General features: G+C 52.5%; 1 protein-coding gene across 1 annotated transcript; it reads right to left on the bottom strand.

Moving 5' to 3' along the window:
* Positions 1 to 6,246: 6,246 nt before the first annotated feature.
* EVX1 (even-skipped homeobox 1) lies at positions 6,247 to 10,643 on the bottom strand. The gene is made up of 3 exons (XM_043969165.1): positions 10,229 to 10,643; positions 8,030 to 8,301; positions 6,247 to 7,233 (listed from the first exon to the last, which is right to left on the bottom strand). The coding sequence occupies exons 1-3, from the start codon at positions 10,641 to 10,643 to the stop codon at positions 6,700 to 6,702; spliced, it is 1,221 nt and encodes a 406-aa protein (XP_043825100.1). The 3' UTR covers positions 6,247 to 6,699.
* Positions 10,644 to 14,193: the final 3,550 nt, after the last annotated feature.

Raw genomic sequence — 14,193 nt, 5'->3', positions numbered from 1 at the left:
CCAGAAATCAACAAAGAGGCCTGGCTATGGGCAGGGGTAAGAGGAAGGCTCTGTCTGGCAGGGGAAAGAGTAGGAGTGAGTAGTAGAAGGGTAAAACCAAAATCAGGCGGAGCCCCTCATTGCCCTGGAGGCCAAGGCTCCCTCCTGAGATCGACTTAGTTTCACCTCCTTCTTAGAACCATTTCCCACTCTCCAAATTTCTCATTTCTCCCTTGGCACAGGACTGCAGCACATGGAACTCCCCTTCTCAAGCACTGGTGTGGACTTGGTGCACAGGGAGATTGGACTGAGCCTTCTCAGAGAGACCTGGAGTGCTCATAGGGGACACAATCCCCACCCAAGTGCCTTGATTTGGGGGATCCTGCCTAAACTGGGAGGTACAATTGGCTGAAGACTCTGGGGAAGGGGCTTGGACGGAGAAGGGGAAGGGCAGGGCACCCGACCCAGCCTGGCCTGGGAGGGAGGCCTGGCAGGCCACTCTCCTTGGCCCCCAAGGCCCCTAAGCATACCTCGGAGGAGCCAGGGCCCAGGCCCAGCTCTGGATCACGACTTGGCAAGGAAAGACGGGCATTTGTTTTCTATTTTGTCAACGCTTTCCTTGAAGTAATTGTCCCTGTTAACAGCGTCTACCTTTCAGCAGCCCCGGCTGCGCCATAAATAACCGCGATGAAGATACAAGGATGTGACTTTCACAGGATTGGACAATTGATTCAATCTGTGACCTGCGATTGCGGATAATATCGGAAGGCTATTTAAACAGATGAAGGCCTAAATTGTCTTGCTTGTATGTGAATTAATTTCTCATTCATCATCATTACGGAGTGATTGGGCTATTCAGGCGCCCCAGCCTGCTGGAACGGAGCGGGATTTAAATGAGATTGTAACCGATTTAAATGCTCGCAGCCTTTAACGAGGCCAATCGAGCAGCTGCAATAAATACAAATATTTTTCTAAACAGCCTTGTTTTAAATAATTACTTAATGCTTTCGGGTTATTTCTAAGTGGCAAGCTCGCTTGCTTTCCTTTCTCATCTCTCTCTTTCTCTTCTCTCCTTTCCCCCCTATCTCTAACCCTTTCATCCTCCTGTACATATCTATGGAAAAATAGAGGACCCAAAACACTTGAGATGATTCAGCCTGTAAAGGATTTTGACAATGTCCTTTCCTCTGTTCTACTTCCCCTCCCATACCCTCTCTTCACTTCTCTCCCCTCCTTACTTCTCCTCCCCTCTCTTCTTATTTCTCCTCTCCTCTCTTCTCCTTGCTTCTCTTCTCTTCTCCTCTCCTCTCTTTACTTCTCCTTTCCTCTCTGTTCGCCTTTCCCCTTCTGTCTTTCCTTCTCTTCTTCAATCTCTCTCCTTTTCTTTCTGTCTTTCCTCCCTTCGTTTTCTGTCTCCCTCTCTCTAGCTTTCTCTCTCCTTCAATTCCGAAAATCACCCTAACTTCTCTGCTGAAAAAACTATTTGGGAAAGGACTTTGCCCTCTCTACTTTAGGGAGGGAGCCAGGTCCTTGGCCGACGAGGTTTGTCCCCCCCCCCACGTCCCCCTTCCCCCCCCCCTTTTTTCCAAGGGTTGACGTTTCTGCTGATAGAGGAGCTGGAACCAGTCGTTTGTGTTCTATCTCCCGGCCTGCGTAGACTAAAGGGCCAGGTGACAGCTGATCTATCGGCAAAACGATCTGAGTCCCCATTTCGGGGGGCGGGGGAAAGGGCAGGAAATAAGCTTCCTTGTCCTGAGGAGGGGTGTGCTTTACGTACGAATCCACCTTCTCTCTAAATCCGTAAACAAGAGGTGCTATATTCTATATTCGTTTCAAGGACTGCTGTCATCTCAAAACGAGTTATTCACAGTAGATGTTTAAGATCTCTCTTGTAAATCTGCAATCCTCTCGCAGCCGTATTCCTTAAATGTGCGTGGGGGCGGGGGCGCCAGCGGGGTGGGGGGAGACACGGACTGTGAGTTCATTAGGAGGAATGGGTTTGAAGACCATGAATTGTTTCCTTTCTTTGTTAGAAAGTGAGCTAATGGAGAGAGACAGAGCGTGTGAGAGTGAACTAGAAAGTGGTAAAGATCGTAGGAGCGAGGCGGAGATCAAGAAAGAGAGACAGAAAAAATAGAAAGGCAGAAAGAAGAAGAAGCACAAGAGAAAAAAAGAGGTGAAGAAGGAGGAAGGAGAAGATGGCAGAAAAGAAAAATAAAAGGAAAAAAGACAGGAGACAGAGAGAGAAGGAGAGAGGAAAAGAAAGGGAGGGAGGAAGAGACAGAAACAGAGACAGACACAGAAAGAGGGAGAAATCGAGAGAGAAAAAAAAAACAAATTATTTCCAGAAGTAATCAGAGAAAAAGCAAACATTCGCATAGATTTTCCTCCCCAAATCCACTAGTTGCTGCTTGGCCTTTTCTCCTTCCAGACTGTGGGGTGGATGGATGGGTGGATGGATGGATGGATGGATGGATGGATGGATGGATGGATGAATGGATGGATGGATGGATGGATGGATGGATGGATGGATGGATGGATGGATGGATGGATGGATGGATGGTTGGATAAAGTCCCCAGGGATTCGTAGAACCCTTTCCCTAGAGGCCTGTATCTCCTTTAGTTTGGCCACCCTGAGCAACTGTCCCCCATGACACCCACCCTTCTGAGCCGACATATGGCGGAGGAGGTTGGTTTCCAGGGGCTCCTGGTGGGGGATAATGTAACCACCAGAGCGGGAGAATCGTTGGGGAACAAAAGATCATTTCGAACTCCCCGAAGCCCGCCAAAGCTTCAAGGAAGAATGGAGTGGGGCGGCACGCGCCTTTCTGCTCAGGTAGGGGTGCTGGGTGGGTGAAGACACCCTCCATCCCTGCTTTCTTGGTCCCAGAGGGCTTGGCCTTTGGGGGTGGGTAAAGACGTTGATGGGAGCAAGCTAAGCCTGTTGATGTGTATATGGGGCGTCCTCATGCGAGGGGAGGGGGCAGTCCTAACTGGGTGGCTTCGAGCTGAGGAGAAACAAGATGCCAAGGAGACAGGCCGACTGCAAATGAAAAACAAAAGGAAGAAGTCGCCCAGGGGGCCGGGGCCCCCAGAGATTTGGCTGAAGAAGCCGAAGATTTACCGTGGGAGGAGCGCTCATGAGGACCATCGCGTACTCCCCCGGCCTCCCTCTACAGAGCTCGGCCTCTTTATGCAGTTGTTTAAAGTGAACATTATCCCAAACATATGCAATGCAATCAGCTTGGTCACACTTACAAGAACACGCTTTAATAAGGCAATCAATCAAACGCTAACAGCTCGGCGGAGCCCCGGCCTGCTTGTAGGCAGCCGCTGCTTGAAGCTGGATGGGAGCCCGGGAGAGGCCCAGGCTGGAGACCCCGGCCCGGGCAGCAGGTGCGGCCCACCAGGCCCAAGGAAGGCACTTTAGTCAGCCCATTCTGCGCTTTCGGAAAGGCCCTGAGCTTTGTTGGAAGATGCTGGTAGGGACCGGCCTCGAGAGAGAGAGTTGAGAACTGGGGGGATATTCCAGTGATTCCACTCAAAACTCCAGGGCTCCCTTAGTCCTTCGAAGGCCCTAGAGCCCCCGGAGAAGGAGGAAAGGAGGTCCGACACTTGTGGAGAGTCTCATAGTTATGAGAACGGGCCCCTTGTCCAGGCTGGTTCGGGGAGAACGCATTAAAGGAGAGGAAGGAGGGAGGGAAGGCTGGGGGTGGGGGGAGGCTGAGCCCGCCCCAGCACAAAACCGCGATGCTTGGCAAAAGGAAAATTTCATTATGAAGTGATGAGTAATTCCCCCTGGCAAGATGTATTGTTATATCTTCCACTTCAATTTGGAGGAAGAGTGGCTCAATTACCCAGAAAATACAGTCAATTAAAGGCTGCTGATTGGACACGAGGACGGATCATCGATCTTGTACTTTCCAATATCGCTGCAGACACCTCATTTTCCCTCCCTATTAACTGAAAATACGCCTGGCATCACCGCAGCCCGCAGCCTATTTACCTGTCGCAAGCAATCTCGGGCTGTCCTGACCAAAGAACAGAGGAATGCGCCATCGGGTTTTTGCAGCCGGATCCTTGGAAGATAGCCCACCCTGTCGGAGGAGAGCCACAGCTCCCCGTGGGGGATCCTTTGGGTGAAAGGCTTGTTATGTGTGTGGGGGGGGGGGGAAGAGCCAGAGGACGTGGGGGTTCCAGCTTTGGTGGATTTGCTTCAGGCTTTTCCTCTGCAACCAAGGTGAAGCTAGCAACTGGGGTGAGGGACTAGAGAGATGGGGAACTGCAGGCCCGAGCTGATGCAGTCTCCCCACCCTGGATGACTCCTCCTTCTCCCCCTCACCCGCTGAAGTTGAACACCCGAAGCAAGCACTCAGGTACCTCAGAGCCCAGCCAACACAAACTCCCTGGGCAGACTATCCAAATCATCCTCTGCATTGGGGAGACTGATCTCACCCTAAATGGCAATGCACTTCTCTGTCAACATTTCCTGTTCTGTTTGAGGATGGAATCCTAGACAGAAGCCTGTTCCAAGTGGAATGCTACAGGTGTTTTCCCTCCCTACACTAAACCTAAAATACTACCGAACTTTTTCACTTCCTCTACTCGAACCTTTCCCCTTGGTTTTCCTCTGCTTCCTCACGGAGGTTCTTGTGACAAAAGCCCTCTGTAAAGACTTAAAGTGCTCATATTATAAGCTATATAGACACATATATCTTTCTATATATTATATATGTACACATATAACAGTTTATAAAGTGCCTTAATGTGAAGTTCCTTCCGATTGCTCCTATTTTCCAGTAAATTACCAACTAGTAAAAAATTGAAAGTAGGGGTGGGAGGAGATGAACAGACAGCACCCCACACAAGCCCCAATTTCTAATTTCTCTCAGACATAAAGTGGGCTGTTTAAATGATGCTCTTACCAGATGCATTTGTTGGAGTTCAATAAGGAAAGGCTGAGAAAGATAAGGACCATTAACTGGGCTGATGATCTTTCCACATACACATTTGACCAGCTCTGCAAAGGGGAGCTTTGTTTTCCTTCACTTAAATAGGAGGCCTACTGTCTATTTTTTGGGAAAGAAATACTAAATTAATCTTCTCTCTCTCCCTCCCCCTCCCCCTTCTCTCTCCCTCCTTCCCTCTCTCTATCTTCACCAAAAGGAAAAAAAAAAGTTCTGGCATCCCTCCTTTGGATAATAGACACCCCCTCCCCCCCAAGGTGCTTTATTGTCATGGTTCTTTGGGACGTTTTATTGAAACATGGTAGCAAATCTAAACAATGGAGCCTTTGGGCTTCCAAGAAAAATAGGGTTGGGTTAGAGGGCAAGAAGTTATTATCTATTCCATCTAGACCCAAGACACTATAGTCTTCCTTCCCCTGGGCTGCAAAACTGTCTCAAAGAAAAAAACACTCTCCGCACTTAAGAGGCAGAGGGTTGCATAGAGAACATTTGAAAGACAAACACAAAAGCAGGTGGTGAGGATGGGAGTGGGTAAAATATAGGGGCTGGTGGGACACCAGACATTTAAAAGCCAAATGGGTAATGGAAGGGCAAAGAACAAACCGAGGAGAGAAAGTCTGCTCTGCTCTAATTTGCACACTGTGATTGTCCATAGGAGTTCTGCTCTGCCCACCCCCTCCCCATCATCTAATCTCTTCCCTTGGCGGCTTGTTAACGTTTGGCTCATGGTCTCTGTTCAGAGCACATGCTGTTGTACACTAGGCATTTAAAAGCCCTCCTTCCATACACAGCCTTGCTAATTTAGACGGGGACGCACCCTTCAGCCCCTGATGATCAGACACTTGTTTCGGGTAAATAACACCTTGCACACCTGCACCTTGACACAAGGAAAGGTGCCCCTCTTCCTTTGAAGAGCTTTCCCCCCCCCCAAAACAAATGAGAGGAGGGGACAGAGAGAGACAGAGACATAGAAGGAAATGAAAGGAGAATCAAGTTAGGGCAGGGCAGAGAGCTGGGAAGCAGAGTTCTAGGGAAAAGATTAGATCCTGGTCAAACGGAATATACTGTATTTCTGAGCAACAAAGAATGCAATCAAACCACCAAAAATATATACATGTTGGTAGGATCTTTATGGCAGCAAAACAATTTTTCCCTTTCTCTATTTTTAAAAAGAAATACGGTGTTGTGTCGCTATCCAGAATCTCCATCACTAGACTTGGAAAATCTGGCAAAGAGAACTCTTTAAATTGTTTGTGTATATGCGCACAACCTTTTGTTAAAGACAGCAACATCCCCTTCCAGTGTTTTAGATTTGTCAGGTAAAGACAGGAGCATAAGGTTGTGTTGTACGTGCTTTTGTGTATGTGCTTATGTGTGTGCTTGTGTGAGTTTTAAAGTTTTGTCTTTTTTTTTTCCTTCTCAGATGGAGCCTTGAAGACATACACAGGGAGGGTCCCTTCCATGCCAGGCTCTGGCATCTTCTCCAAAGACGGATGGCAGACTGTGCCTTCAACGCAGCCAGCCTCGTGGCCTCCTTTCCCCGACATTTCACTCGCAGCTTTCCTTCACGGTCCTGGAAGTCCTTCTCAGGCTGTTATTTCTAGTCCTCTGTCACCTTTTTTTCCACGGATGTCCAAGGGAAGATGGAAGGGAATTAAATAAAGGTGGAAAGGTGGGTGGTGGGAGGGGAAGTCCTAGAGCCAGGGGGTCTGCCCTAAAAGTGAGTGTTTGGAAGAACCCTGAGGTGCGCCTTTTATCTTGTCAGGGGGACTTCCTCTCTCTGATCCAGGGACACTGAGGACGTTTTGCTCAGTACGGAGGGCGTGAAGGTGATGAAAGAGTCTGTCCTGGTTGTGGAGGAGCAGGAAAAGTCTGAGCCGGAAGGTCTCTGTGCCAGGCCATTGGACTGGCTGGCGTGGCAGGCCAGGCATGAGCAGGGGCTGCCGCCCGAACCCCCAAGTCCATGCGTTGTTGGGGCTGGATAGAGAGAAGGGTGTCTAAAAGCACAGAGGAGTTCAGGTCTAGGATAAGGGTGGGACAGGACCCGGAAAGTATCCAGGGGTCTCAGTGGAGTGCTGAATGGGGTGGCAGCAGAGGCCGAAGTGGCTCCGAGGCCCATGTGTGAGTAGTAAGGAAGGGGCAGGTGGGAAGGGAATGGGTAGGGCAGGTTGCCTGTGGCTGCAGCATGGCTCATCATGTAAGTATAAAAAGCAGGATCGGCTGGATGAGGCCAGGTCATGGCTAAGCGTTGCCTCTTGTCCTTCATCCTGCGGTTCTGGAACCATACCTGGCAGAGACGAAGGAAACAGAGGATCCTCTAAATGACCCCCCCCCATTTCCTCCCTGGCACCTGGGACTATGTGGCTTCTGGACCTATTTCCCTGGCCCAGAAGGACGGCACCAGAGATTTTTCCTCTTTAGTTAAAAGCGGGGACGAGTCTGAACTTTGGTGGATATCACTGCAGGTAAAGTGAGCTGGAAGCCCCGAAGGCGTCCGGAATACATCCCCAATAAGGAGAATATACTCAGGAATCCGAGGCTTTGTAGCCGCTTGTTGCAAACTAAGTCTCCTGTCCTCCCTAGCTATCTCGACTTCCCTGAGAACCAAACATTGACCTTCACTCAACTGCGGGGAATGAATATCTTGGGGAAAGGGCGTTGAAGAGTAGGCTGCAAAGAATGATTTTTGTTTCCCAGGAAATACTAATGAGTATCAGGATTAGTTGTTAATGTTGTTGCAGTGGGCACCGAAACTCAGTTCATTGCGCAGTGGAAGACCCAGTATTACTTGGGCGTGGGGGTAGGGAGAAGCCCCACAGGAGGCCTAGCCTTCCCCCCTCCCCCGACCTCCCTGACTTCTTCCCTCCACAGCCTCTGAGTCTACTCGACTCCTCCGAGGCTTAGTCCCTTGACCTCACCTAAGGCTTACTACTCCTCCCCACCCCCCACCCCAACCAATGGCTATAGTCAGAGTTGGGAAGCAGGAAGAGAGCAAAGGGGAAAGTTGGCTTCCCAGCCTCTCAGCCAGGGAAGCTGGCCGGGGGGCCAATGGAAAACGGATTGTGGGGGACCGTGGTATCTACCTTGATGGTGGTCTCCGGCAGGTTTAAGGCGGCCGCCAGCTCGCACCTCCGGGGCCGCGACACGTAGTTCTCCCGATAGAATTCCTTCTCGAGCCGGGCGATCTGCTCCCTGGTGAAGGCGGTGCGGTAGCGGCGCATCTGATCGCTGGCGCTGCAGGCCAAGGAGCCCTGGGAGCCGCCGCCGCCGCCGCCTCCCGGGCCTCCCCCTCCGCCGCTCTTGGGGGGCTCTCCTCCGCTGCTGGGACTGCCAGCCAGAGTCTCGGAGCATGGCCCTGCACAGAGGAGCCCAAAGCAGACACACTGCCTACTCAAGATGGCTCGGCGGGCCTGGGAGGGGGTCGGGGGCGGGCCAGGGCCTGGACGTGGGGTTGAGGAGCCCAAGGGGACAGAGAAGGGTCCCCCAACACCCGACTCCCTTAATCTAGAGCCAGGGCTGCTGTCTCCAGGTAAAGTGCTTGTCGGAAGAGAGCTCCTCTCCCTTCCCCACCTCACCCCCATCCCACCCGAGGAAGGAAGGGACAGCGAGGGGAGAACGAGCATAGTATATTGGTTTGGGGGGCTAAGGGACTACTGAAGGTGATCCGCCTGAGCTGGACATTTAGCATTCATTCCTTCCAAGGGCTAGTCCTGGGGGAAACAACGGGGTTAACCATCTTCTCCGCAGGACGAGAAGAGAGATTGGGTTGGTGTTACCCCTCTGAGCTACCCTTTCAGTCTGTCACAGGGCATCGTGAAGTGTGCGTGTGTGTGTGCGCGCACGCTTGTATGTGGGAGGTGGGCTTTGGACAGGTACAAGAGTAACACTTTTGTAAGAAGTCTGCGGTCGGATCTGCGACGAGTAGGTGTATGATGAGAGTGTGTAGGGGCATGCGTGTGGTGCTGGTGCACTTCGTCCCCCCGCATTTCTCTCCTGCCTCCCCCAGTCCAACCCCTTGCGCTCGCTCAATCTCTGCACCAAAGGCCTTCAAAGACCGTAGCACAGTGTTAACAGGGGCTGCGGTAAACTAGCTGGACAGGGACCTCTGGACTCTCCCCTCTGCCTGCACGAGAAGGCGGCTCCTTTCGGGAGCCTTTCCTCGCCCCTGCTGAGCCCATTTGCTGGAATCCTCGGGACAGAAGAGGGATGAAGGTGAACCCTGGCCTAGCCTAGAGCCTGGTGACCGCTCTTTCAACTTTGGACAGTGCGGAAAGAAAAAGGGTGGGGTTTCCTTCCCCACAGCACCTCCACCCTCCGCGACTCCTCGTTCTTTGGGGTGGGATTGGAAGAAAGATTGAGAAGTATAGGGAAGGGGATGGGGCCTTTGAATGGGGGTGGTGTAGAAGGATGGTGTAGGAGAGGCGGAGGAACAGGGGGGATGGGAGGGATGGAAGGCCTGCTCCGGCCTTTGCTTTTCAAATGTAACTGGCCCTCTTTGTGTCCGAGACCAAAGGCAATTAGTTCATTGGGACCATTTCCGAACTGGCGCCACCGAGCCCTGGAAGTGCCAAGGTAATTCGGCCTTGGAGCCGAGGTGCAAAAAGGCCGGGCGGCGGCTCCTCGGGCGGCCTGCAGCTGACTGCCTTTGGACCATTCTTTAGGGAATGTTTCCGCACTCATCGCATGCTGGCGGACACAGTAAGCCTCCACATTTAGTATGCCTACCACCTACAAGCCCTGCGGCCCAGCCGCCACACCAAGTGTTTGAGGCCTTATAAGCCGAGATCTTGGCGTGATCCAACCTTCCCACAGAACTCTAGGACACTGAAGAGGGTAACGGGTCTCCTAGACTATCTCTCAAACTAACTAGGTCTAACACACGAGCCTGTTTCCCACTCCCCTCCCTAGGCTTTCTCCCCTGTGAATCAGTACCCCACACCGAAGTCGACTCCGAGCCTGATCCCTGCGGGGGGACTCGGGGATAGGCAAGCAAGCCCCCTCCCCTTGTGGGACTAGGAGGAAGGCTCAGAGCCCGGGAAGCAGGGAAGCAGCCAGGTAACGGCTGCTTCTGTGGCTTCACCTGGAATTAGGCCGGGGAAACCACCTCTCCCTTCCTCGATCCCTCCATCCTTTTAGGACACTTCAGGACAAGAGGAGATGGAAGCTGCCCAGGAGGGCACAGGAGGGGCGGGCGGGGAAGAGGACCAGCGGGGCTCTGGGACTGGGAGTGGGGGAGGCAGGCGAAAGAGGGAGATAAGGCTGGGACGAAGCTTGGCGTGTACCTTTCCTGTGCTGGTACTCGGTGCTCCCCGCGGTGCAGTCCGGGGTGCAGCTCACCTCGATTTCCTCATAGAAATCCGACTCGGTATCCGAGCTGCTCTGCTGGCCTTTAGCCGAGGGGGACTCGGAGGAGGGCGGCGGGGCCGCCACAGCCGGCCCCGCTGGGCGGCTCTCGGCCCCCGCCCCCGTCGCTGTCCGTGGCAATCTTTCCATTTCATCCTCCTTGCCGCCTCCGCCCCTCTCCCGGGACGCCAAGGGGCCCGAGCGGGGGCTCAGGCAGTTCCGGTGGATCAAGTTTTCTGGGGGTTCGGGGCCAGGACTCCCCACTGCTTCGGACAAATTAGCTCCCCTTTTGCCAACGAGCGTGCCAAGCTGCCCTCCTTCCAGAAACATCACCATGTCCTTCCTGCTCTCCATGCCGGGGCGCTTTGCAGAAAGAAAGGGGTGGGGGCTCCGACCCTCCAACAAGCTCCCCCCGGCAGCTGCCCAGGCTCACTCAGCCCGTAGCCCTTGGCCTCCGAGTTCGACGGAAGAGAGAAGCCGAGGGGAGAAGAGGAAGGGCGGCGGGGCTGGGCCGCGCCGCCGGAGAGGAGCGGAGCAGAGCAGATTGGAGCGGCGCGCACAGAGTAGCAGCGAGACAGGTCACCTTGCGATGCTCGCGCTCCGCTGGGCTGCGCTGGCTCTGGGAGGGATCACCATTGCCTTCTTCTTTCTAGCCTGTCATCCTTAATGGTGCCGGCGTCATTACGGGACCGCTGGTGACGCCACTCATTGATTGCAAGTGGATAAATAGAGACGTCTGCCACGCCGAAGATGAAAGGAGGCCCGAAGCTAATGGCTAGGCGGTGATGCGCCAGGTGTGGTGTGGACAGGCTCGAATGGGGAGGAGAGTGTGAGAACAGAGAGGGGCGCGAGCAGTGGCCGAGAGGGGAAAGCAGGGGGATGAGGGGGGGGATGCAAATGGGACTCGGCCGAAACGCAGCCTCTGTGGCCTTGCGGGAGGAAGGGGCGCCTGGGGAGCGGCGCTTCCCAATTGGGGGGCCGCCTTTTGATGTTTTTGTTTTGGTAAATCGAGACCTTGATGTAGCCTTGCTGAGTCGGGGCCACATAAGTGCATTTAGAAGTGTGAAGACAGCCTCTCCAACCCCAGCTTTCGTTTGAATTAGTTAGCTTGTTGCCACCGACTCGCGAATCTCACTGGAGGCTTGAAAGACTCTATTTACAAGCTTTTAAAAAGAAGAAAGAAAGAAATCTGAATTTTGGGGGGACGTGAAAAGAGGCCTGGTTGGGGGGGGGAGGGCGTAGCTTTTAGGGGCTTTTTCGGTCTTTCCCTGTTCCTCCGCTCATTTCTCCGGGTTTGATTGCCACGGTACCCTGAATCAGACCCCCTCCTTTGGTTTGCTTTCCCACAGGTCAGTAGAGACTTGGAGTTTCTATTTGGAGAGGTTGCTTTTGGTCTTTCAAACCAACGCCCAGAGGGCCTCCTGACAGGAACCCCCTCTCCCAGGTGGTCTAAGGCTCCACACAGCTTCGACTCAGAGCTCCGGCGCTTCCTCCCAAAGTTCAGGTATCTGCGTGTCTGTGTGTCTGTGTGTGCGTGGAATTGATTGAGCTCTTCCTGGAGGGAGGGAAACGAACTTTCTGTGAAAAAGACACCAAAGGGTCAGTTTACTTTTGGGGATGGGGATGCAGGGGGTGGCGTGGTGGTGAGAGGTAGCTATTGCCAGCGCTATAAAAGGAACCATTTAATACTTGACACCAAATGAGAAAGGGAGAGCTACAAACCCACTCCTGCTAACCCGGCTGGGGGTGGGGGTGGGGTGGAGAGGGGAGGAGGGAGCTGCCTTTAGGCTCAGATAGTTATCCTCACAGCTTCGCTTTGCAAGGTTAGGCCTCCAAGTACGTTTTCCTTCTGTTTCCAAGAGGGTCACCTTAGGGTCGGAGTTCTCCCAGTGCGCACCTGTAAATGCACACGCACACGCACACTCACACGCCCCTGGCCCAGCCTCCTCTCTTCGGGGAATTCCTGACCTCCGGGAATCGGGAAGCTATGGGTTGTACAGCTAGTACAAGAGGAAGCAAAAACCAAAAACGCCGCCCCCCCCCTCAGTGAATGAACGTTAATGCTCAGCTAGAAAAAGCGAAACTAGGCTGAGGACTGTGCATCCCCCCTGCTATTTGTGGGGAAGGGAAAAGTATGGTACAGCTGAATTTCTTTGTATCCCCAGCGATTAGTATATAGTAGGTACTTAATAAATGCTCCCCATTAATAGATTGCATACTCCTAAAAACCCAACCTGACCTTTCTTCCACCTCAGTCCCAGTTAACTTCTGAGAGCAGGAAAACAAGACTCCTTCATTTTTTCCTGAACGGGAAGTCAGAGGCAGACAGCTTAGGACACGGATTCTGTCTCTGTGTCTGTGTCTGTCTTTCGGTCTGCCTCTCTCCCTCTCTGTCTCTGTCTGCTCCTCTTTCTGTCTCTCTACCTGTGTGTTTCTCTCTGTGTCTTTCTGCAGAGCTGCAGAATCCCGCAGGCTCCTAGGAACTCACTCCATCCTTGCTTTGCCTGAAGACACAGACATAAGAGTTCTTCCTCCGCCCTGCGTCTAAACCTCGTTCTCTACCCCAGGAGGCCTGGGGTAGGAGCATTAAAAAACAAAAAAAAATGAGGAAATAGGAAAATTAGGGTTAGGATATTTGGGGTTCGGCAAGGAAGATAGCTCGGGGAGAGACCATGACACTTCACTTAATCTACTTTTCGACTCCGACCAAAGGAAAGGAGATCCCAGTGGATCTTCCTAATTGAAGTCGACTAAGTGGAGTCTGATGGAGAGAATGAGGAATCCGCAGGTCGCCTCCTCCCCTCGCCCGGATTTGATGAGACCAGCCAGATGAAGAGCTCTTGGCCCTCTGTAGAAGCCGGCTAGAGTGGGGCTGGGGTTGGGGGGCGGGGCTGGAATGGGAATCCAAAACTATAAGCTGTTTCTTGTAGTGAGTGAAGACTGCTTAGGAATGCGGAATTCTGAACTTCCTGTCCCCTTTCCTAGTGTCTGCAAGGAGTCAGCCCAGGCCGGCTTTTCTCTTTTCTTCCCCTCTCAAAATCAAAGTCCTCAGGATCTGATCTCCTTGGGCTACCGCATGACAGAGGCCACATTGCCTATGAGGGCCAGACTTTCTAAGCTAATTCTTCCCGGTGTTTATCACTGCCTTTCTCCCCCAGTCCCCACCCCCAGCCACTTTCACTGGGCTTCGGATCCTTCCTGGTAGGGTGCAACTGCGAATAAATCCGTCTCTATCCAAGCCACTTGGGACAGGCTTCTTGGAAAACTCCACCTCCCCTCCACTATTCCCCTCCCTTAAAACGATTCAATGGGATTTCCCTTCCTTTTGATATTTCTTCCTCTCTGGTATTTTCTGGAAGATGAAGAGATGGGGGCGTGGTCATCTCCAGGTTATAGGCCCTCACTTAGGTTCCATATTTCATGAAATGCACAGCACAGGTGTGTACTTCCACTCAGGGATTTTCCCCATCCGTCCAGCAAATGGGATAAAAGACGCAAAGAGCTTTGTAAACCGTAAAGGGCTATAGCGGCGTGAATTGGAATTATTTTGTTATTGTTGCTTTCGTTGTTCTTGTTCCTTGGAAATAGGAACGAAAAGAGGGCTCCAGGGGATCGAGAAGGTCCTTTGCAGACAGGTATACCTCGGTAGAGTAAGCCTAAGAAAACTGAGGCCAGGTACCAGAAAACCGCGCCTCCTTTTCTCCGGAATTGAAGTGTCAACAGCCGCAGCCCCGCATGTTTTCCCTTTTCTCCTCTCCCGTGCTTCGCAACTACTAATGGATTTCATTTCTATTCCAATATATTAGGATTTGCTCTGCTGGGCTTGCTAACTGGAATCATTTGGACTACAACCGAACTGGGGAAGCAGGGAGGGAGACGTGAGAACACATTGGGTCAAGTTGAA

The sequence above is a fragment of the Dromiciops gliroides genome, chromosome 5 (genome assembly GCF_019393635.1).
Source record: "Dromiciops gliroides isolate mDroGli1 chromosome 5, mDroGli1.pri, whole genome shotgun sequence".
NCBI classification, from domain to species: Eukaryota; Metazoa; Chordata; class Mammalia; order Microbiotheria; family Microbiotheriidae; genus Dromiciops; species Dromiciops gliroides.
The sequence above is the reverse complement of the archived record's forward strand: the minus strand, read 5'-3'. Positions and strand labels throughout refer to the sequence as shown.